The following is a 25,846-nucleotide window of genomic DNA, read 5'->3' as shown; positions in this document are numbered from 1 at the left end:
ATAATAGTTTATCAGTAAATTATTAGTATTATTATTTTTAATAATTAAGTTGTCCAAACCAGTTTACGCATATTTTAACTAATTCTTAGGAGAGCTATCCTACAGCAATCCACCATCATGACTTCTTACGTAAATCATAGGCAAAGATACTAACCTAAGATTATGTGTTGCAACCCCCTTGGTTCGCCCCGGGCTACCCATGGGTGGGAAATTATATTAATTTATTAAAGCAAATATAAGACTCAAAGTCTACATGTGTTGTTCCAGCTCTAGATCAAAGATATACTGAAGACCCTTAAAAACCAGCTTGGAGAGGTATAGAAGCTAAAATATAAGAAAAGTGACAAACTCAAAATGTCAGGTATAATAGCTTCTAGTGCCTCCAAAAATTTGCTTATAACTTGTCAAAAGTGGAAATGAGGGCTTCACATCATGGATATACAATCCCAAAAATAACACATTTCTTATCTAAAATTAAATGTATTAATGTACTTGATCATAATTCATTCATCACAGAACCTGGAAATTAACATGGATAACTATGTTACATACAAGGAGGCATTTACCGCCGACCACCTCTCCTATTTCCCTGACTAACAGGAGATGCTTGGTTCATCTTGCCTTCCAGTTTCCTTGCTGTGCGTTGAATAGCAGCCAGTTTTTGACGTTGATTATGGCTCTTTCTATTACTGGATAATCAAAGAAAAACATGGGAACACATAAGTAAGGAACTAATCACCAACACAACCCTAATGACACTGAACTGATCAGTTGTAGGCCTAATCACAATTCCTTCAGTAAGAGGGAAGCATGAATAGATTACATACAACGGGCAATTATTAATAGAAAGGTAACTGCTTGAAATTATTAATATATGCGAAAGTAAGACAACTAGAGGTTGAAATGACGACCAGAAAATTAAGGAAATTCAGCACAGGAAAACAAACCATCAACTTAAGGAAGTCAGCCATCAAAGAATGTGATAATGAGAATGTGTTATGATATAGGCAACACAACATAATAGTTGCCTCACCTCACAAACAATAGTCCCGCTGTAAGAACCATTCCCCCCACTGCCCAAGAAACTCTGTCGCTGAATGGCATAACCTGCAGCCTCTGCAGGAAATCTTCTAACAGACTGAGCTTGTTAGGTTTCTGGGGCACCTCAGATCGTGAAGCTCTCCATGAGTCAGCAATCTTATCCAAACTTGCTTTACCACCATAGCAAGATGCTTCTTCTAGGTCAGTGTAAATGTCTTCTGGCAGTTTAACAGCAAAACCTGCAGTGCGGCAGAGCTCAGTGCCGTTAGTGACCCATTCGGCAGCTCTACCACAAACAAACTCGTTTACTCCACATGGTGCTAAAACCTAGCAAGTGAAATTCTCATCAGGAAAATTGATATTATCAAGCCTTTGGAAAAAAGAGAAATGCTAAAAATGCTCACTTTTCTACTTTCTATGTCAACCTCTCACTTTCCTTTCAACAAATATACAAGTGACACAGACATAGTATAGTACCAACTTGTCAATTGTTCCAAACATTCCTCAGGAGATAATATATTAAAACTCCCATTTTTAACATGTGGATTAATCTATTAGGAACAGCAGTGCACAAATTTAAAAGGAAGGGTTTAACATACTTATTAACTAAGCCAAGTTATAAGCTCCTAAACTTATTGGTGATGGAAACACCAATGAAGCTAAAACAATCATTCTTGGCCTCATAAACATATGGTTTAGTTTGTGCAAGTGTCAATAGAAGATAGGTTTGCAAATGAAATTCTTAAATATATGATTAAGTAAAACACCAAAATGTCAAAACCCTAGTCCATTCACCAACTTATTTCATGTCTCAAGAAATTAGACACATACCTGTGTCTTAGCATCCATAGAGAAGTAAGCATTAGAGCACGCTTCATAGACTCTGTCACAGAATGAGGCACATATAAGAGGGGGTCCAGGTTGAACGCCAACACTTGGATCACAAATTGAACATTCCAATAATTCCCAGAGGTGCAAGCACTCTTGGTTGGCCTCTCCCCTTGAAGCCAGCCTCCTTATGGATAGTAAAGCAGCATGTGTCTGGGTAACATCACAGCAAGTCTTTTTGCGGAACACCCTACAAAGGGTCAAATCATTGCGTCCCTTGCTTACCTTTTTTGGAGGTTTCCCTTCAGATGAAAATGGTGGGAAACGACCACCTTGAGAAATGCACAGCCCACTAGAGTTTCCTGCAAACAATAATGCAAAGAATTCAAGAGGTCAGAGAATACAAAAAGAAACTTCACAGAAAAAATCTTTAGCAACCATCAAGAGACCAAATAGCATACGTAGTCGCATTTATATGCCAGCCCTGAATGCATTCAGAGTATGATATACAACTAAATTCAGAGTAGAGTCCTAAAGACTTCAGCAGTTCAGCTTAAGTATGGTGTTATGATGTGCTCACGTTTACAATAATGATACAAGTGTTCCGCGACAATCCAGAACTCCTCCCTTAAAATTTGCAAAAATTTGCTTCCAGAACTATTCTTTTCCTGCAAGGAGGGGTGCATGTGTATCTAACTATTAACAAATTTGTCAACATCCTAATTCCTATTATCTAATATTGTCTTCCTGATATAATAGTATAAATTATGCAAGCTACTTAACTTTATGCCGAGTTAATCAAACATTGAAGCATTACTTTCGAGAACATTTATACTAGACTCGAAATAACTACCAACTGACCAAATTTGAGAAAGAAAAATTCAGAGAGAGATTATCAGACATGTGAGGTTTTCCTAACTAAAACTTCTCCAAACAACTAAAAATCAAAGTTTCCCAGATCCCAATCTAAAACACAGACAAAGAAGCTCTCTTAATGTTTAACAAGGCTAATCGTTACACCACAAAAAATAAAAAATAGCAAAATTTTCCTCTTCTTTTGCTCATTCCTATCAAACAACTGTACTTAAAAATCACTAATTGATAACAAAAAATTAAATTAAACACCAGCCCATAATCATGAATGAAACTCCAGAACATGCATATAAATATCAAGTAATGAATTTGACATGAATTTCATTACCCATGTACATAAAGCCAAAAAGGGTTTATCACAAAATCATGTAAGAACAACATACAAAGGCCAAAGGAATGAATAACTCATAATAGAGAAAGAGAAAATAGGTGGTTTACCATTAGAAAAGCTGATCAGAAGATTGAAAAAGATTAACAAAATAAAGAATCCATAAACCCTTCGGGCCATAAAATCTGATTCTCGGATTAAGACGCTCTAACATGAGGCATTAAAACACGAAGACTTTGTGTAGAGTTAACAAAGTGAAAGATTCAAGAAGGAGGAGAAGTCAGCGAATATGGTCCGGTCGGGTACCCGATTCAGAAATTTGAGAATTTTGGATCCTAAAGATGTTGGATCCAGATCCAGATCCAGATGGGCAGTTGAAATGGGCCTAAAATTCATATCGAAAACTTTCTAAATACTCTTAAGCCCAATTAATGACCCAGCACCTTTGTAGAAATCATCAAATTAAAAAAATAATAATTATTGACATGTGAAAATGCGACGAAGTTCTTGTTTCGGCAATTCAACCTAGGAGAGGGGTTTTTTAAAAAAGGAAAAAAAAAAAATGTGGTCGGGAGGGGAGAGTGAAACTATCGAAAACGTGGACGATCTTGGATTGAGTTCAGAATTTTTGGATAAGAATTCATTCTGAAGGAAGAGCTTCTAATAACGGGTTGCAGAATTGATCATTTGACCTTTCAATTTATAGACGTGGGTCTCAGACTAAAAATTTCAATTTCTTAAATATTAATTAATCATTTAGATATATCACATGATTCACGTAAAAAAATTGCAAATGTATTATAATTTTATGTATACAAAACTATATAGAATGGAATAAGTTTTAGATGATTTTGTGTTTATACATGAATCATTATGCTTTAAATTCAAATCAGTTTTCCAAATTGCTTGGAGATGAACACAAACTATATTAAAGAAAGAGATCATTGAAGATTATTAATCTTCCTTGTATATTTTAATAACATTTGTCGGGTCTGAAATTGAAGGATAGTATCTTTGGCTGGTTCATCATGAACAGAGAACAAACTTTGGACAGTCTCCCTCCTGATCGTCCACAGGAGTAGTACTAGTAGGTCTCCTGTTGAGTCCATCCTCATTGCCTCCTCCCTCCTCCTCATATATCACACGTCGTAAGGAGCAGTAGGTCTCCTGAGTCCATCCCCGTTTGCCTTCTCATTATTCATTAATATTGTTTTAAGGACTTTCTTTGTATTTTTTTTCTTTCAACCCTCCTCCCACTTTGCTTTGAGCAAAGAATCATCTCTTTCTCTTTACCTTTACTCTCCACCTACATGGATTCTGCTAAAAGAATAAGGGAGAATTGACGGTGTGCTTTCTTTGAACTCTCCTTTGATCAAATGTATTCTTGTATATTTGCTTAATCAACCATTTCGTTCTCTTTCCCTTTACTCATCGTAATTATTTTCCCTTCCACTCGATTTCTGCTTTCTGATAACAGAGTAGGGGGGATTTACAATGTGTTTCAGAGCCATGGAGTATGGACTTTGAAGGAAACAAACATTGTCGCCGAATAATAGAGATTAGAAGCATAGTTATTGAAGGCCATAGATGTTGTCAGCAAAGAAGGAAGTAAAGTTGTTTTAAGGGACATATGCTGCTTGTCCATTGATCTCATTTCACCTATCTACTATTTGGTCTATCAGGTTCTCTTCCAGGTCAAGTTTTCAGAGTATTACTTGTTTATATTGAAGCTGTGAAATTAAAGGACTAGTTATATTATCCTACATCGTTGATATGAAGGATTGTGGAGACTGTCACTTTGTTCTTTCATTATTCCTCTGTTTTCTCTTTGGTTTATGTAGAATTTTGGAATTTAATTTCAAAACACTAGGATTTTCTAGTGAATGTCTTTTTATTTTATTGTAAGACTTTTAAAATTCTAGTTTGTTTTTAGAAATTCTTGTAATGAAGAGATTACTTGTTGTCTCTTAAGTTTCTGAAGCACTACTATAAACAGTTGTTAATCTCTATATTTTATATGAAGAGATAATTGAACAACAATAAAGATTGGTTCACAATCCAATCTTACAAATTTTTTCTCACCATCGGCAGCTCGCAATTGGTTAGATGAGACCCACAATTGGGCAGGTGGGATCCGTTACAAGCTGCCTATTGCCCATTGAACAATGCTCTCATGTATCAGAGGAGGCAATGCAACAAAGCCTCTCATGTGTAATCTCCATCATATGATTTAGTTATATAGAGCTCTGCAGAAGCAACTAAGATCAATCATATTCTAGTGTTAACTTCTTTAGCTCCAATATCCATCTCAGATATCCACTAAAGATCCTTGGGCACACACCTTCATGTCTATACTCATTCAAAATTTTAACAGAGAAAATTTCAATTTTATAGCAGCGCTTTCACTCTCTTTTTTTTTGTGAACTTTTTATACAGTCTTGGCTGAAATTACAGCCAACAGTCTACTGATATGAACCAAAGGCTACACATGAGTCATGACAATATTGTATAAGGTTGAGATATCTATTAAAGCAAGATTGATGTTTCAGAGGAGCCTTTTAGTCTTTGGTTTTGAATACATCATATGACTTCAAGTATCTGAAAAATATGAGTTTGTTTTAACTTGATAATTTAATACTGATTTTGACATCTGAGTTTTTAATTTCGAATTTCGATTATTCTATCGAGTTTGAGAATTTCCTTCAACTCTCTTTGAAGCCTCCTCGCACTTTCCTCTGAGAAAATGTATCTAAAAACATTAACCATCTCTCTGTTTACCTTTACTCTACACCCACACGGTTTCTGGTAACAGAATAGAAAGAATTGACAGTGTGTTCAATGCCTCAGAGATCAGAAGTAATGGACATCGAAGGAAATAGACATGGTATCCGAAGAAGAAGGAACGTGATTTGGAGACACAGAAGCCATTTGTCTAATGATCTGGATCTCTTTTCATCCATCTGCTTTTTGGTCTGCCTGGTGAGCATTAAGCAAATTATCAAGGGCTTTTGACACACCAGTTATTCATATTAATATAAATCCTGCACCCAAGTTCCAAAAATATTACTTAAAATTATTTCCCAATTCGAATTTTCAGAACTGTACCTGTATTGAAACTGTTAACAAGACTATATTATTCTCCACGGTTTAGGTGAAGAATTGTGGAGCCTGACAGTAAATTAATTTTTGGTATTGTTAATCTGCTGTTATTTTATATTTACAGCTGTTTGTTTTTTTAACTTACCTAATTTCTTTTAACTTGTGTTATGTTAATTAACTTGGAAGTATATGAAGTTACTTGTTGGGCTTTCATATTGGCTATTAAAAGTTATCCTGAAAAGTTAGAAACAAATTTGATGGAAAAGATTTCAGCAAACAAATAAGCTGAACAAAATATCTGTACTGTAGTGTTCTTTATACACAAAAGTGTCCAGAAAATTTTAGCTTTGTTAGAGCACTTTCGCTCTATTTTTAGTTCTTTGGTTTTGAAATATATCATATATCTTGAGTCTCTTAAAATTATTGTTGTAGGGATGTGAGTTACTTTGTGAACGTAAGCAGCGTGCACTTGCGGTGTTTTTCGTTATGTTGGAAATAATATCATTGGCTTTGGATGTGTTTGGGCAAAGCCGCAGGAGTATCCTTCTTGCTGCATTTCTCTTATCAGTATTTGGTTTTGCGATAACAGTTTTAACTTGTATGCTGGAAAGACCCAGAGTACATGCTGAGAAGCAACTTGGGGTGGTGGAGATTGGCTTCTCAGTGGTTCAGTTGATTGCTACATTTCTGGCAGTTTTGGGCATCAAGATCAGCAACAGTTATACAGCACAAGTTTTGCTACTAGTCTTTGCTATTGTTGCTGCTGTTTTCATTTTCAGAAAGGATGAAAACATTATTGGTTCTTCAAGGCTCGGAAATGAATATGAGAATGAGCTTCAAGTTAATGAGAATGAGCTTCTGGTTGATGAGAATGAGCTTCGAGTTGATGAGAATGAGCTTCAATTAATGGAGGTATGGATGTGAGCATTTGAATATATTTAATAATTAGTTTGCTTAGTAATGAGAAATATTATTCTATAAAATTTTGTGATTCCAAGAATTTTTCATTACTTTTAAGTTATTAACTTGTACATTATTTCTTTCAGACGGTTTCTACCGAAAATGCAAGGAGACTCGAGATTGTCCAAAAATTTGTGGCCATTTTAAAATCCTTACGCTTGCCTCTTAAAAAGACACCGTTTCGGATGTTGGAGTCCGTGGCGTTCCAGAGATGGTTTCCGTCCAATAGTCGTCCATTCTTCAATTTAGAACAACTTCACAGTTTGGAGGTATGAATAACGTGAGCATTTAAATTGAATGTTGGTTATTCATTTCACTTTGATGATATGTTAACTAGAACGAGAATGAGCATTTAAATTGAATGTTGGTTATTCATTTCACTTTGATGATATGTTAACTATACCTAAAAGCTTAAGCTATTAGGTAAGTGTCTAATATTAATATTTACATCTAATCTGACAATTTATACCTTTGTTGGAAACAAATATATATATAGGAGTATGTGAAATTTGATGAGAGTAAATATCTTTTTTCAGATTCATATGCCAAGTCCGTTTGATCTTAATTCCATAAATTGGAAATGCCGTTCACTGAAACCGGTGCAGAACAACTACATTGTTGAGGTAGAGTTGTGTGGATCCAGGGGAAAATTGCGGCTACCTGAGGATGCCGATAAGTTGTTGCATGGAGATAATAAGTGGGCGTAAGTATTTTTAACTTGATGCATATTTGAAATTATTACATGTCATTAATCAGAATGAGCTCGATGTTGAAATTATCGAAACTAAGACTAACTTATCATAAATTAATAATGAAAGCTTAATTAATCATTGTCTTTGCACTGTGACTTCTGTTTTGATTTCGAAATATGTTTTTGCTTGCAGCAATAAGCTGAACATGGCTGCGAATAAAATTTCTTCGATGCGACGCCGTAAAGCAGTTGACGGAAAATTAAAACAAGAAACAGAGATGTCGGTAGAGAACCTGGAGGAAGAGAAGAAGAGTAAATGAAGCTTTTGATTATGTTCATGGCTATTTGATTTAGACTAATTATATACGAACAGAGTATATTAGTAGAATGAACTTACGTGAAGAAAAGACTTTCTATATGGGTCCTTTCGTATATTGTGTCAGGATGATATTTTTCTATTTTATTTTGATTTTTATTTCAGGTTCAATATGATATTAGATTTCTGGAAATAGTCTTACGATTCTTCCTTTGTGTTATATTACATATTTAGCATATTTGTGTTACAACAATGAGGGTTAGAACATGATCGGCATACGTCTGTATATATTTGTCTAATAATCTCATTATATTGGAAAATTAACTTGAGATGATTTTATATTATTGATCTATACGGAGCTAGGAATTAGCAAAAGAGGACCGTATTCACTTATAGAATCAGACAAAACCATGTTTTACTTAACCATCACCGAGTGGTCGAGTGGTCAACTAAAACTTTTAAGTGTATTATTCAAGAAGTCATGAGTTTGATTTACCTCAATCCCAAATAGAGGTGGCCACTAGAGTTTTTATCCAACTGATAGTTTTAGAGTTTCAGTGGATTAGTTGAGATACGTGCAAGCTAAACCGAACACTCCCGATCATAAGAAAAAAAACAAAAAAAAAAAAGCGTTTTGCATTGCAATACAATATTAAAGAAAAATAATATCTAGACAGAGAGAATAATTCTCTATTTAGAATATCTAATATAAATTTATCACAACATGCATCTACGTTACTGGGTCTGGATTGTAAAATATTATTTAACATCTTGATTATATATATATATATGTTTGTTTTGTGATGAAGATCATAAAGCAACAGGGTCATATATATTTGTTCATGTTGATTTTAAGAACTTCCTTCGAGCTCTCCTTTCACTTTCCTCTGACAAAATGCATCCTTATCCTTATATATTTGTATGATCATCCATCTCTTTCTCTTTACTAAAACTCTCCACCCACTGGGTTTCTGGTGACAGGATTACAGGAGTAGAGAGAACTGACAGTTTGCTGTTTGCTTTCTCAAAACTTTCCTTGTACCAAATTTATTCTTAGATATTTGTTTAATCAAAGGGCATGAATATATTAACTTGTAGTACGGCTAATTCTTTATGGCATATTAGATTTTTCCATAGTTTGTATTGTATGGACAGTATTACAGTTGGAGTATGGTGGCGTATATCATTATAAAATATTAAAACGAGTTTTTTTCCATCTATGACTAATCTGTCAAGATGGAACCTTGGAAAAACTTGAAGGAATTTCCTGAACGCCCATGGGCTTGTAGGACCATGAAAATCTAACCTGTTTCTTGGCCCTAAACCCACCGCCTAATTAAAATGCTTTTGTCATTAAATGAGCGCATGCCTACATGATGTAATATTCCAGGGCCTTTTGGGTCAAATAATACTGTGATACGGTATATGTATATTAATGAAAAGATAAATTATTTTAAGAAAAATACTATGCTTACTCACCACTTGTACTAACTGTCATACAACCTTTGTTAAAATTTTATATGGTACCCGTACTATGCGTATAGTACCAGTACTATGCATTATATTTACAAAGGATAGTAAGATGGTTAGTAAGATGGTGAGTAAGTATAGTATGGTTCTTATTTTAAAGATTATTGATTTATTATTTTTTCCTTCCAGTAGATTTCTACTTTCTAGTAAAAGAGTAGGGGATTTACACTGTGCTCCAGAGGCAACACAACTACAACTTCTCTATATACAACAAACAAAACTCAAAACATTCAGCACTACAACTTACTTCATATTGATATTACAACTAACAACCCTTTTCATCTCTTCAGGCCATTATGAAGCTTAAAAGCTTCAATATCCCGCCACTCGCCATGCCTCCACACTACCATACATATGCACACACGGACATTTCCTTCTTCAAAGCAAGTAGAAGCATAGAAAAACTTTGGACAGTCTCCCTCCTCATCGTCCACAGGAGTAGTAGGTCTCCTGTTGAGTTCATCCTCATTGCCTCCTCCCTCCTCCTCATATATCACACATCGTAAGGAGTAGTAGGTCCCCTGAGTCCATCCCCGTTTGCCTTCTCATATGTGTCCCATGTTGACCTTCTACGAAACCGAAAACTCTCTCTGTTACCTATTCATCATCCACGGTAGAAAAAGAAATGAACAGATTCAAACTTTCGTAAGCAGCTACAATATGTTTGCATGTATAATGTATAGATATACCTTGGTTCATCTTTGCCTTCCAGTTTCCTTGCTGTACGCTGAATAGCAGCCAGTTTTTGACGTTGATTATGGCTCTTTCTATTACTGGATAATCAAAGAAAAACATGGGAACATATAAGTAAGAGACTAATAACTAACACAACCCTAATGACACTGAACTGATCAGTTGTAGGCCTAATTACAATTCCTTCAGTAAGAGGGAAGCATGAATAGATTACATACAATGGGCAATTATTAAAAGAAAGGTAACTGCTTGAAATTATCAATATATGTGAAAGTAAGACAACTAGAGGTTGAAATGAAGACCAGAAAATGAAGAAAATTCAGCAAAGGAAAGCAAACCATCAACTTAAGGAAGTCAGCCATCGAATAATGTGATAATGAGAATATGCTATGATATAGGCAGCGCAACATAATAGTTGCCTCACCTCACAAACAATAGTCCCGCTGTAAGAACCATTCCCTTCACTGCCCAAGAAACTCTGTCGCTAAATGGCATAGCATAACCTGCAGCCTCTGCAGGAAATCTTCTAACAGACTGAGCTTCTTAGCTTTCTGGGGCACCTCAGATGCTGAAACTCTCCCTGAATCAGCAATCTTATCCAAACTTGCTTTATCACCATAGCAAGATGTTTCTTCTAGGTCAGTGTACATGTCATGATCCGGCAGTTTAACAGCAAAGCCTGCAGCGCGGCAGAGCTCAGTGCCGTTAGTGACCCACTCGACAGCTCTACCACAAACAAACTCGTTTACTACACATGGTGCTGGAACCTAGCAAGTGAAACTCTCATCAGGAAAATTGATATTATCAAATATTTGGAAAAAAGAGAAATGCTAAAAATATTCACTTTTCTACTTTCTATGTCAGCCTCTCACTTTCCTTTCAACAAATATACAACAGACACAAACATAGTATAGTACCAACTTGTCAATTGCTCCAGGCATTCCTCAGGAGACAATATATTAAAACTCCCATTTTTAACATGTGGATTAATCTATTAAGAACACCAGTGTTCAAATTTAAAAGGAGGGTTTAACATGCTTATGAACTAAGCCAATTTATATTATATAAGCTCCTAAACTTATTGGTGATGGAAGCACCAATAAAGCTAAAACAATCATTCTTGGCCTCATAAACATATGATTTAGTTTGTGCAAGTGTCAATAGAAGACTTTGTAGCCTAACATTATAGAGGTTTGCAAACAAAATTCTTAAATATATGATCAAGTAAAACAACAAAATGTTAAACCCCTAGTCCATTCACCAACTTATTTCACGTTTACAATAATGATACAAGTGTTCCGCGACAATCCAGAACTCCTCCCTTAAAAATTTGCAAAAAAAATTGCTTCCAGAACTATTCTTTTTCCCGCAAGGTTGGGTGCTTGTGTATCTAACTATTAACAAATTTATCTACATCCTAATCTCTATAGTCTAATATTGTCTTCCAGATATAATGGTATACATTATGCAAGCTACTTAAACATCAGCCCATAATCATGAATGAAACTCCAGAACATGCATATAACTACCAAGTAATGATTTTGACATGAATTTCATTACTCATATACGTAAAGCCAGAAAGGGTTTATCACAAAATCATGTAAGAACAACATACAAAGGCCAAAGGAATGAACAGCTCATAATAGAGAAAGAGAAAAAAGGTGGTTTATCATTAGAAAAGCTGATCAGAAGATTGAAAAAGATGAACAAAATAAAGAATCCATAAATCCTTTTGGCCATAAAATTTGATTCTCGGATTTAGACGCTTTAACATAAGGCATTAAAACACAAAGACTAGTGTAGAGTTAACAAAGTGAAAGATTCAAGAAGGGCGAGAAGTAAGCGAATATGGCACGGTCGGGTACCCGATTCAGAAATTTGATATAATTTTGGATCCGAAAGATGTTAGATCCAGATTTAGATGGCCAGTTGAAATGGGCCTTAAATTCATGTCTAAAACTTTCTAAATATTTTAAGCCCATTAAAGACCCAACACCTTTGTAGAAACCAGCAAATTAAAAAATCTTAAAAAAAATATATGTTACATTATATATATCACATAATTCACGTAAGAAATTTACATACTCATCTCATATATACATATATAGTTCTGTACTGTAGTGTTCTTTTTTTTTCTCCATTTTTAATACACAAAAGTGTCCAGAAAATTTTAGCTTTGTTAGAGCACTTTCACTCTCTTTCTAGTTCTTTGGTTTTGAATATATCATATAACCTGAGTCTCTCAAAATTATTGTTGTAGGGATGTCAGTTACTTTGTGAACGTAAGCAACGTGCACTTGCGGTGTTTTTCGTTATGTTGGAAATAATATCATTGGGTTTGGAAGTGTTTGGGCAAAGCCGCAGGAGTATTCTTCTTGCTGCATTTCTTTTATCAGTATTTGGTTTTGTGATGACAATTTTAACTTGTATGCTGCAAAGAACCAGAGTACATGCTGAGAAGCAACTTAGGGTGGTGGAGATTGGCTTCTCAGTGGTTCAGTTGATTGCTAAATTTTTGGCAGTTTTGGGCATCAAGATCAACAACAACTATACAGCACAAGTTCTGCCACTAGTCTTTGCTATTATTGCTGCTGTATTCAATTTCAGAAAGGATGAAAACATTCTTGGTTCTTCAAGGCTCAGAAATGAATATGAGAATGAGCTTCTATTTAATGAGAATGAGCTTCTATTTAGTAACAATGAGCTTCAAGTGAATGAAAATGAGCTTCCAGTTGATGAGAATGAGCTTCCGTTAATGGAGGTATGGATGTGAGCATTCGCATATATTTAATAATTAGTTTGCTTAGTATAAAATTTTGAAATCCAAGAATTTTTCATTACTTTTAAGTTATTAACTTGTACATTATTTCTTTCAGACAGTTCCTACCGAAAATTCAAGTACTCCTATCGAGATTGACCAGTTGGGATTAACAAGGAGTATTCCGAAATTAATCTGCCAGGAAATCAAGAATTGATATCCAAAGTATTGTATTTATTTGATTGTTTTGTTTCCTTGTTAAGTACTGTATTTATTTTATTGTTTTGTTTCCTTGTTATGTATTAGCTCGTGTATCATGTTTTTAGAAGTTTTATTATTTTAGGAATTTTTTAGAAAAAGATTGAAATCTTAATCGGCAAATCTTCTTAATTTTTTTTCTTTTAAGAAAGATTCTTTTTCGGAATTGTCTCACCCTTGAACCTATTTGTTTATGTCTTTTTTATTCAATAAGAATATTACAAGAACAAATAGAGTTTGTGTTTTCTCCTTCTTCAAGTCTTTATTTTCTACATGGTACCAGAGCCACTTTCAATTGAACTGAGTGTTTGACAAGCAAGTGAGGAGTTAGAGTTGGAATTACCTCCATCAAAACAGACATGACCCAACATATACGCTTAACCGTAAGAGAAAGTGTTGGAATCCCACACCAACTAAGCACGCTCAATTCTATTGATTTATAAGAGAATGTAATCTTTTCATTTAATAAGGTTTTACTGAATGAGGAGTCAGACTCATCTCAAATTCTATCAATTGCTCTAGACTGATCTCCACCATTAAAATCGAAACAGCTATATTTCCATTGAATGCAGCTGAACTTCTCAGTTTCAAGGTATGAATGCGAGCATTTAAATTGACTATTGATTATTCATTTCACTTTGATGATATGCTAACTATACCTAACAGCTTTATTTGGCCAGTCCTCCATTTTTCCATTCAAAAAGCTGAAATTCCATTTACTGCAGCTCCTTTTAGCACAAAGTTCACAGTTTCAAGGTATGAATGCGAGCATTTAAATTGAATATTGGTTATTCAATTCACTTTGATGATATGTTAACTATACCTAAAAGCTTAAGCTATTAGGTGACTGTCTAATATTAATATTTATGTCTAATCTGACAACTATTCATAACTTTGTTGGGAAAAATATATATATATATATCTATATATATATAATATATATATTATATTATATTAAGGATTGTGAAATGTGATGAGAGTAAATATCTTTTTTCAGGTTCATATCCCAAGTAAGTTTGATCGTAGTCCCACATATTTGAAATGCCAGTTACTGAAACTTGTGGAGAACAACTACAATATTGAGGTAGAGTTGTGTGGATCCGGAGGAAAATTGCGGCTAGATTGTCCTGAGGATGCGGATAACAAGTTGTTGCATCATGCATGGAGATGCTGAGTGGGAATAAGCATTTTTACTTGATGCATATTTGAAACTATTACATGTCATTAATCAGAATGAGCTCGGTGTTGAAATTATCGAAACTAAGACTAACTGATCATGAACTAATAATAAAAGCTTAATCAATCTTGCAGCAATAAGCTGAACATGGGTGTGAAGAATATTTCTGTGAGGCGACGCCGCAAAGCAGTTGACAGAAAATTAAAACAAGCAAACGAGATGTCGGTGGAGAACCTGCAGGAAGAGAAGAAGAGTAAATGAAGCTTTTGATTATGTTCATGGCTATTTGATTTAGGCTAAGAAAAGGCTTTGTATATGGCTATTATAGTATACTGTGTAACGATGATATCGTTCTGTTTTCATTTTAGGTTCAGTATGATATCAGATTTCTAAAAATATAGTCTTACGATTCTTCATTTTTGTTATATTACATATTCAACATATTTGTGTTACAATAATGAGGATTAGAACATGAACGGCATACATCTGTATAGATTTGTCTAATAATCTCATTACATATTGGAAAATTAACTTGGGATGGTTTTATATTATTGATCTATACGGAGCTAGCACTTAGCAAAAGAGGACCATATTCACTTATATAATAAGGCAAAATAACGTTTTGCTTAACCATCGTTGGGTGGTCGAGTAGTCAACTAGAATTCTTGGATAAATTACTTAAGAGGTTCTTAGTTTGATTTACTTCGGCCCTTAATAAGAGTGGCCACTGACTAGTAATTTCAAGGTTTAAATGGATTAGTCGAGGTACATGCTAGTTAACTCGGACACTCACAATCATAAAAAAAAAAAAAAAAAAAAAAAGGGTTATTTACATTGCAATACCATATTAAAGAAAATAATATCTAAAGAGAGAAAGAATAATTCTCTATTTAGAATGTCTAATATAAATTTATCAAAACATGCATATATAATATTGGATCTAGATTGTAAAATATTATTTTAATCTAATGTAATGAATCAAAGGGTAACAAAATTTATATCAGAACAACTTAACTACACAATGATGAATAATACAAATTTTGTTTTACGAAGATCATAAACCAACAGCTGTCATATATATTTGTTCATATTGATTTTAAGAACTTTCTTCTAGCTCTGATTTCACTTTCCTTTGACAAAATGCAACCTTATATATTTGTATGATCATCCCTCTCTTTCTCTTTACTAAAACTCTCCACCCACTCGGTTTCTGGTAACAGGAGTAGAGAGAATTGACAGTGTGCTTTCTCTCAACTTTCCTTGTACCAAATTTATTCTTTATATGTTTGTTTAATCAACTATTTCTTTCCCTTTACATGCCTCAATCAAAGATCATCAGCATGGACATTGAAGGACATAGAAGTCATCGCCGAAAAAGACGGAATGGTGTTGAGTTAAAAATCTAAATTTAGAGTGAAAATTTTTTAAAAGTAAAAAAGAGATAAAATAATATTATATGGGGCCCAACGCGTCCCCTTTCCCAACTTCTTTGTTCCATTTACACTTGCATTTCTACACAAAATGATATCCCAACATATTTTTAACAAACTTCAATGTTTTACAAAACAAAAATGGTACGGGAAATCGGTAAAAGAAACGCTAGTTCACGACGTTTCCTAGTAGACTTAAACAGATAGCTAGGTCATCTACTCATATAGTCCCTAGAGGCCCTAGACATCTGCACTACAAACCAACTATCGATACATAAGAGTGAAAACAACAATTAATTCTTAATTTTAACTAGAGGGATTAGTGACAGTTAAAAATATTTATTTCTTTCGTCGAGGTCTTGGGTTTAAACTTTCAGGTGATCTATTATTTTATGACTTATTTGATCTTTTATGTTTATAGGATGATTAATGAATCTCAAAGATTAATTGAGATACGCAAAAACTAACCTAGATCCTAATTACCAAAAAAAAAAAAAAAAACAGTTAGGCTCCGTTTGGTTGGTTTTTGGGAATACTATTAGTATTCCCAAAAACATTAAACAGTAAAATACCCAAAAACTCATAATATTATTCAACTTTTTTTAAACCCCCTAAATTTGTTAATTTAATTAAATACCCCTAAATATTTTTTTTTAAAATTGCAAAAACACCCCACATTTACCAGATTCCGACCACTACTGCCAGAAAATGGTCAGAATCTGGTAGGATGGCGCACTACCGGCTGAATGTGGTTGATAGTGCGCCGATTTAACCTTTTCCGGCCAGATCTACGACCAGATCTTTGGTCATAACCAATCAGTAACGATGGCCAACAAACGGTTGTCGTTGACCATCAACGACGACCATTTGTTGGCCATCGTTGACGAGTAAATACGGTCAGATCTAGCCATAGATCTGGCCTTTGCCGGCCAGATCCACCGCGATCAGATCTTTGGCCGTAACCAATCGATAACGATGGCCAACAAACGGTCGTCGTTGACCATCAACGACGACCGTTTGTTGGCCATCGTTGACAGGCAAATACGGCCAAATCTAGCTGTAGATCTGGCCGGACAAGGCCATATCGGTGCACGACCGATAAGATTCAGTCGGTCATATGCCGATACGGCGACTCCGGCCACCCTTCGGCGGTGGTGGCCGACTGTCCGTAGTTGAGGGTGGGTTAGGGGTGTTTTTGTTAACTTTTAATGTTTTATTATAGGGGTGTTTTTGTAAATAAACAAACATATAGGATATTTTATTAATTTGTAAATCCTACATCGTAATACCCGACTAATTCAACATTTTTTTTAACTTTTTTCAAAAAACTTTTTCCAAAAACACAAAAATGTGAACCAAACGAAGCCTTGATTCTTGACGTTGATTTTGCTGCATGGTTTCCGTGAAGCCTATATATATATATATTCATTTTTTAATATAAAATCTTTATTCATCTTATGTCACCTTAGATAAATTATATATAAAATTTATATGTGTGATATTCAGGTAAATGTTTATGTTTAAAGGGAAAAAAAGTTTTTTTTTTTTGCCAGTTACTGAAACTTGTGGAGAACAACTACAATATTGAGGTAGAGTTGTGTGGATCCGGAGGAAAATTGCGGCTAGATTGTCCTGAGGATGCGGATAACAAGTTGTTGCATCATGCATGGAGATGCTGAGTGGGAATAAGCATTTTTACTTGATGCATATTTGAAACTATTACATGTCATTAATCAGAATGAGCTCGGTGTTGAAATTATCGAAACTAAGACTAACTGATCATGAACTAATAATAAAAGCTTAATCAATCTTGCAGCAATAAGCTGAACATGGGTGTGAAGAATATTTCTGTGAAGCGACGCCGCAAAGCAGTTGACAGAAAATTAAAACAAGCAAACGAGATGTCGGTGGAGAACCTGCAGGAAGAGAAGAAGAGTAAATGAAGCTTTTGATTATGTTCATGGCTATTTGATTTAGGCTAAGAAAAGGCTTTGTATATGGCTATTATAGTATACTGTGTAACGATGATATCGTTCTGTTTTCATTTTAGGTTCAGTATGATATCAGATTTCTAAAAATATAGTCTTACGATTCTTCATTTTTGTTATATTACATATTCAACATATTTGTGTTACAATAATGAGGATTAGAACATGAACGGCATACATCTGTATAGATTTGTCTAATAATCTCATTACATATTGGAAAATTAACTTGGGATGGTTTTATATTATTGATCTATACGGAGCTAGCACTTAGCAAAAGAGGACCATATTCACTTATATAATAAGGCAAAATAACGTTTTGCTTAACCATCGTTGGGTGGTCGAGTAGTCAACTAGAATTCTTGGATAAATTACTTAAGAGGTTCTTAGTTTGATTTACTTCGGCCCTTAATAAGAGTGGCCACTGACTAGTAATTTCAAGGTTTAAATGGATTAGTCGAGGTACATGCTAGTTAACTCGGACACTCACAATCATAAAAAAAAAAAAAAAAAAAAAAAGGGTTATTTACATTGCAATACCATATTAAAGAAAATAATATCTAAAGAGAGAAAGAATAATTCTCTATTTAGAATGTCTAATATAAATTTATCAAAACATGCATATATAATATTGGATCTAGATTGTAAAATATTATTTTAATCTAATGTAATGAATCAAAGGGTAACAAAATTTATATCAGAACAACTTAACTACACAATGATGAATAATACAAATTTTGTTTTACGAAGATCATAAACCAACAGCTGTCATATATATTTGTTCATATTGATTTTAAGAACTTTCTTCTAGCTCTGATTTCACTTTCCTTTGACAAAATGCAACCTTATATATTTGTATGATCATCCCTCTCTTTCTCTTTACTAAAACTCTCCACCCACTCGGTTTCTGGTAACAGGAGTAGAGAGAATTGACAGTGTGCTTTCTCTCAACTTTCCTTGTACCAAATTTATTCTTTATATGTTTGTTTAATCAACTATTTCTTTCCCTTTACATGCCTCAATCAAAGATCATCAGCATGGACATTGAAGGACATAGAAGTCATCGCCGAAAAAGACGGAATGGTGTTGAGTTAAAAATCTAAATTTAGAGTGAAAATTTTTTAAAAGTAAAAAAGAGATAAAATAATATTATATGGGGCCCAACGCGTCCCCTTTCCCAACTTCTTTGTTCCATTTACACTTGCATTTCTACACAAAATGATATCCCAACATATTTTTCGCAAACTTCAATGTTTTACAAAACAAAAATGGTAGGGGAAATCGGTAAACAAACAAACCCTAGTTAACGACGTTTTCTAGTAGACTTAAACAGATAGCTAGGTCATCCGTTCATACAGTGTCTAGACATCTGCACTAAAAACCAACTATAGATACATAAGAGTGAAGACAACAATTAATTATTGATGTTAACCCGAAGGGGTTAGCTTGACAGTCAATAAGATTTGCTCATTTCATTGAGGTTTTAGGTTCAAACTTTGGGATAACTTATCACTTTATGATTTACTTGATTCTTTAGACAACTTTGAGGCGACTTAAAAGATTAATTAAGGTATGCACAAATTGACCGAACCTAGTTACCAAAAAAAAAAAGGAAAAAAAAAAAACAAACAAACAGTTAATTCTTGATGTTGATACTTTGCCGCATGGTTTCCTTGGAAGCTTCAGCGTCGCTCCATCAAAGATTCTTTAGCTCCTTGCACGGTTTGCTTTGCTGTTTTAGTCATCCTTTCAGTCATTACACTCGGTTTGAACCATATCCAACAAAAACATGTGAACACAACTTTGCACTATTTAATTCACTTTCTCTACACGTTGGTTTTGAATACATCATCTGACTTTGAGTCTCTCAAAATCATTTGTAGGGATATGAGTTTCTTTTAACTTGATGATTTATTCTACTGATTTTGACATCTGAGTATTAAATTTCGACCATTCTATTGAGTTTGAGAATTTTCCTTCAACTTTCTTTGAAGCCTCCTCGCACTTTCCTCTGAGAAAATGTATCTATAAACATGAACCATCTCTTTCTCTTTACCTTTACTATCCACCCACACGGTTTCTGGTAACAGAATAGAGAGAATTCACAGTGTGTGTCAATGCCTCAGAGATCAGAATTAAGCATGGACATCGAAGGTAATAGACGTGGTATCCGAAGAAGAAGGAACGTGATTTGGAGATACAGAAGCCGATTGTCTAATGATCTTGATCTCTTTTCATCCATCTATTTTTTGGTCTGCCTGGTGAGCATTAAGCAAATTATCCAATACTTTTGACACACCAGTCAACCATATTCTTAAATGATTGTATCAATATAAATCCTTCACCCAAGTTCCAAAAATATTACTGAAAATTATTCTCCACGATTTAGGTGAAGAATTGTGGAGACTCTGGCTTGACCTATTGGTGTCCAAGGGCCTTTTAACTGTTTAGAACTTAACCTTAGAGAAAGAGTAAATTCATTTTTGTTATTGTTAATCTGCTGTTATTTTATATTTACAGTAATTTCTTTTAACTTGTGTTATGTTAATCAACTTGGAAGTATATGAAGGTACTTGTTGGGCTTTCATATTGGCTGTTAAAAGTTATCCTGAAAAGTTAGAAACAAATTTGATGGAAAAGATTTCAGCAAACAAAGCTGAACAGAATATCTGTACTGTAGTGTTCCTTTTTTTTTCTCCCTTGTTTATACACAAAAGTGTCCAGAAAATTTTAGCTTTGTTAGAGCACTTTCACTCTATTTTTAGTTCTTTGGTTTTGAAATATATCATATAACTTGAGTCTCTCAAAATTATTGTTGTAGGGATGTGAGTTACTTTGTGAACGTAAGCAGCGTGCACTACTTGCGGTGTTTTTGGTTATCTTGGAAATAATATCATTGCTTTTGGATGTGTTTGGGCAAAGCCGCAGGAGAATCCTTCTTGCTGCATTTCTCTTATCGGTATTTGGTTTTATGATGACAATTTTAACTTGTATGCTGCAAAGAACCAGAGTACATGCTGAGAAGCAACTTGGGGTGGTGGAGATCGGCTTCTCAGTGGTTCAGTTGATTGCTACATTTCTGGCAGTTTTGGGCATCAAGATCAACAACAATTATACAGCACAAGTTTTGCTACTACTCTTTGCTATTGTTGCTGCTGTTTTCATTTTCAGAAAGGATGAAAACATTATTGGTTCTTCAAGGCTCAGAAATGAATATGAGATTGAGCTTCTATTTAATGAGAACGAGCTTCAAGTTAATCATAATGAGCTTCTGGTTGATGAGAATGAGCTTCGAGTTAATGAGAATGAGCTTCTAGTTGATGAGAATGAGCTTCAATTAATGGAGGTATGGATGTGAGCCTTTGCATATATTAAATAATTAGTTATTAACTTGTGATCAAAGATTTTTTCATTACATTAAGTTATTAGCTTGTACATTATTTCTTTCAGACAATTTCTACCGAAAATGCAAGTACGCTCCGGAGTTACCGGATAATTGAGACCCTAATAAAATCCATATGCTTGCCTCTTAAACATTTGACAATTATAACGATTCCGGCATTAGCGACCATGAGCGACGAAATGTGGCAGCAGCTCCTTTCAGGACAACTTCACAGTTTGAAGGTATGAATGTGAGCATTTAAATTGAATGTTGGTTATTCATTTCACTTTGATGATATGTTGATGAGAATGAGAATGAGCATTTAAATTGAATGTTGGTTATTCATTTCCGTTTGATGAGCAGATGCTTACCCTTCAAGATTTTCCAGTTTCTGAGAATGAGCTTCCATCATTAATGGAGGTATAGATGTGAGCATTCGTATGTATTTAATAATTAGTTTGCTTAGTAATGATAAATATTATTCTATAAAATTTTGTGATCCAAGAATTTTTCATTACTTTTAAATTATTAAGTTGTACATTATTTCCTTCAGACAGTTTCTACCGAAAATGCAAGTACTCTCGAGACTTTCCAAATATTTGATTTCATAATGAAATCCTTGGGCTTGCCTCTTGATCGGCAAGGGCTTGAGGTTCAGCGTCAGCCAAGGGATTTTGACCATAGATGCTTGCGGCCAGCAGCAGCTGATCTAGAAATTTCAGTTAAGGTGAGCGAAAATAAAAACTAATTATACATTAATATTTTTGTCCGGGTGAGCCAAAATCTAAAAATTATAGGTATTAGTATTTAAAAAAAAAACAAATGAGGGTGGGCCAAAACTAGGCTGGATCCACCCCTTGCAGTGCAGTAGTTGTCCATCCTTCAATTTAGAACAACTTCACAGTTTGGAGGTATGAAAAATGTGAGCATTTAAATTGAATGTTGGTTATTCATTTCACTTTGATGATATGTTAACCATACCTAAAAGCTTAAGCTATTACCTAAGTGTCTAATATTAATATTTACGTCTAATCTAAAAATTTATACCTTTGTTGGAAACAAATATATATATATAGGGAGTATGTGAATGTGATGAGAGTAAATATCTTTTTTCAGATTCATATCCCAAGTAAGTTTGATCTTAATCCCACAAATCGGAAATGCCGTTTACTGAAACTGGTGCAGACCAACTACAACCACTACAGTATTGAGGTAGAGTTGTGTGGATCCGGGGGAAAATTGCGGCTACCTGAGGATGCCGATAAGTTGTTGCATGGAGATGATGAGTGGGTGTAAGTATTTTTAACTTGATGCATATTTGAAATTATTACATGTCATTAATCAGAATGAGCTCGATGTTGAAATTATCGAAACTAAGACTAACTGATCATAAATTAATAATGAAAGCTTAATTAATCATTGTCGTTGCACTGTGACTTCTGTTTTGATTTCGAAATATGTTTTTGCTTGCAGCAATAATGTGAACAAGGCTCTGAAGCAAGTTTCTGAGATGCGACGCCGTAAACCAGTTGACAGAAAATTAAAACAAGAAACAGAGATGTCGGTGGAGAACCTGGAGGAAGAGAAGAAGAGTAAATGAAGCTTTTGATTATGTTCATGGCTATTTGATTTAGGCTAATTATAAACGAACAGAGTATATTAGTAGAATGAACTTGCGTGAAGAAAAGACTTTCTATATGGGTCCTATCGTATATTGTGTAAGGATGATATTTTTCTGTATTATTTTGATTTTTATTTCAGGTTCAGCATGATATCAGATTTCTGGAAATATGGTCTTACGATTCTTCCTTTGTGTTATAGTACATATTCAACATATTTGTGTCACAACAACGAGGGTTAGAACATGGCCGGCATACGTCTGTATATATTTGTCTAATAATCTCATTACATATTGGAAAATTAACTTGAGATGGTTTTATATTATTGATCTATACGGAGCTGGGAATTAGCAAAAGAAGATAGTATTCACTTATAGAATTAGACAAAACCACGTTTTACTTAACCATCATTGGGTGGTCGAGTGATTAATTAAGACTTTTAGATATATTATCTAAGATGTCATAAGTTTGATTTACCTCGACCCCTAATAGGGGGTAGTCACTAGAGCTCTTACCCAACTAGTAGTTTCAAAGTCCCAGTGAATTAGTTGAGGTACGCGCAAGTTGAACCGGACACTCCCTGTCATAAGAAAAAAAAAAAATATCTAGATAGAGAGAATAATTCTCTATTTAGAATGTCTAATATAAATTTATCACAACATGCATATACATTACTAGGTCTAGATTGTAAAATATTATTTTAGTCTAATGCAGTAAATACAATAATAACAAAATTTATAACAGAAGATCTTGATTATATGTATATTGTTTTGTGAAGATCATAAAGCAACAGCGGGATTTACACTCTCTTCCAGAGGCAACACAACTACAACTTCTCTATATACAACAAACACAAACTCAAAACATTCAGCACTGCAACTTACTTCTCCATATTACAACTAACAGCCCTTCTCATCTCTTCAGGCCATTATGAAGCTTAAAAGCTTCAATATCCCGCTACTCGCCATGCCTCCACACACATACACACTACCATACTTATACACACACATACATTTCCTTCTTCGACGCAAGTAGAAGCGCAAAAAAACTTTGGACAGTCTCCCTCCTCATCGTCCACAGGAGTAGTAGGTCTCCTGTTGAGTCCATCCTCATTGCCTCCTTCCTCCTCATATATCACACATCGTAGGGAGTAGTAGGTCCCCTGAGTCCATCCCCGTTTGCCTTCTCATATGTGCCCCATGATGACCTTCTACGAAAATGAAAACTCTCTCTGTTACCTATTCATCATCCACGGTTGAATAAGAAATGAAAAGATTCAAACTTTCGTAAGCATCTACAATATGTTTGCATGTAAAATGTATAGACATACGTTGGTTCATCTTGCCTCCCAGTTTCCTTGCTGCATGTTGAATAGCAGCCAGTTTTTGACGTTGATTATGGCTCTTTCTATTACTGGATAATCAAAGAAAAACATGGGAACATATAAGTAAGGCACTAATCACTAACACAACCCTAATGACACTGAACAGATCAGTTGTAGGCCTAATCACAATTCCTTCAGTAAGAGGGAAGTATGAATAGATTACATACAATGAGCAATTATTAACAGAAAGGTAACTGCTTGAAATTATCAATATATGTGCAAGTAAGACAACTAGAGGTTGAAATGACGACCAGAAAATGAAGAAAATTCAGCAAAGAAAAGCAAACCATCAACTTATATTGTGATAATGCCTCACCTCACAAACAATAGTCTCGCTGTAAGAACCATTCCCCCCACTGCCCAAGAAACTCTGTCGCTAAGTGGCATAGCATAACCTGCAGCCTCTGCTGGAAATCTTCTAACAGACTGAGCTTCTTAGCTTTCTGGGGCACCTCAGATCGTGAAGCTCTCCATGAATCAGCAATCTTGTCAAAACTTGCTTTATCACCATAGCAAGATGTTTCTTCTAGGTCAGTGTACATGTCATGATCCGGCAGTTTAACAGCAAAACCTGCAGTGCGGCAGAGCTCAGTGCCGTTAGTGACCCATTCGACAGCTCTACCACAAACAAACTCGTTTACTCCGCATGGTGCTGAAACCTAGCAAGTGAAATTCTCATCAGGAAAATTGATATTATCAAATATTTGGAAAAAAGAGAAATGCTAAAAATATTCACATTTCTACTTTCTATGTCAGCCTCTCACTTTCCTTTCAACAAATATACAACAAACACAAACATAGTATAGTACTAACTTGTCAATTGTTCCAAGCATTCCTCAGGAGACAATCTATTAAAACTCCCATTTTTAACATGTGGATTATGTTATAAAACCTGGGCTGTTATGGTATTTCAGAATAACAACTTTTTAATTAAATTTTTTGACTTTTATGATTTGAATGTAATTAAAATTTGGACTGTTATGACTTGAATGCAATTGCAATTGCTTTGGTTACGTTACAATTCAAATCATGGCTGGGCAGTTTCAATTTTAATAATTAAAAAATGATTGTTACATGTAAGAGATAAGTATAAAAGGGGGTGTTTTATTTTATTTTATGGAGAGACAATTTTCCTACTTGAGACAATTCATTTTGTCTCTATATTTTTTATTTTTCAAGCTCTCCTTCACCACTTCTAATTTTTCTTATATTGTTCTAAGCTTCCATTAAAAGAGTGTACTTTAAATAGAAGCTTGTCATTGTATCCTGGAGGTCGGTCCGCATCTAAGCCATTTGCATCAGGAAGATCCTTCTAGTGGATGGAAATCTGATCTTAAAGACAATGCTTTTACACGCCTTGACGTTGCTGTTTCGCTGCTAAGTTCGTTGTTGTTTCACTACTGTACTTCTACTGTTTTGTTGCTGTTCTTCCACTGTTTTGCTGCTAATTTGTATTAAATTTCAACAGATTAATCTATTAAGAACACCATTGCA

At 34.5% G+C, this 25,846-nt stretch overlaps 1 protein-coding gene across 1 annotated transcript; it reads right to left on the bottom strand.

Annotated features, from left to right (window-relative positions):
- Positions 1-437: 437 nt before the first annotated feature.
- On the bottom strand, positions 438-3,352 carry LOC116140213. The gene is made up of 4 exons (XM_031425846.1): positions 3,181-3,352; positions 1,873-2,231; positions 1,034-1,368; positions 438-689 (listed from the first exon to the last, which is right to left on the bottom strand). The coding sequence occupies exons 1-4, from the start codon at positions 3,248-3,250 to the stop codon at positions 563-565; spliced, it is 891 nt and encodes a 296-aa protein (XP_031281706.1). The 5' UTR covers positions 3,251-3,352; the 3' UTR covers positions 438-562.
- Between the last annotated feature and the right edge of the window lie 22,494 nt (positions 3,353-25,846).

This window comes from Pistacia vera, unplaced genomic scaffold (genome assembly GCF_008641045.1).
Source record: "Pistacia vera cultivar Batoury unplaced genomic scaffold, PisVer_v2 Contig365, whole genome shotgun sequence".
Taxonomy (NCBI): Eukaryota; Viridiplantae; Streptophyta; class Magnoliopsida; order Sapindales; family Anacardiaceae; genus Pistacia; species Pistacia vera.
This window is presented reverse-complemented; position numbering and strand designations above follow the sequence as displayed.

Excerpts from the sequence above, each read along its gene's own strand:
- LOC116140213 (XM_031425846.1), bottom strand. The coding sequence starts at position 3,250 with ATGGCCCGAAGGGTTTATGGATTCTTTATTTTGTTAATCTTTTTCAAT. Across the intron at positions 1,369-1,872 it reads CTATGGATGCTAAGACACAG|GTTTTAGCACCATGTGGAGT; the intron begins GTATGTGTCTAA and ends TTCACTTGCTAG. Across the intron at positions 690-1,033 it reads GCGGGACTATTGTTTGTGAG|TAATAGAAAGAGCCATAATC; the intron begins GTGAGGCAACTA and ends TTGATTATCCAG.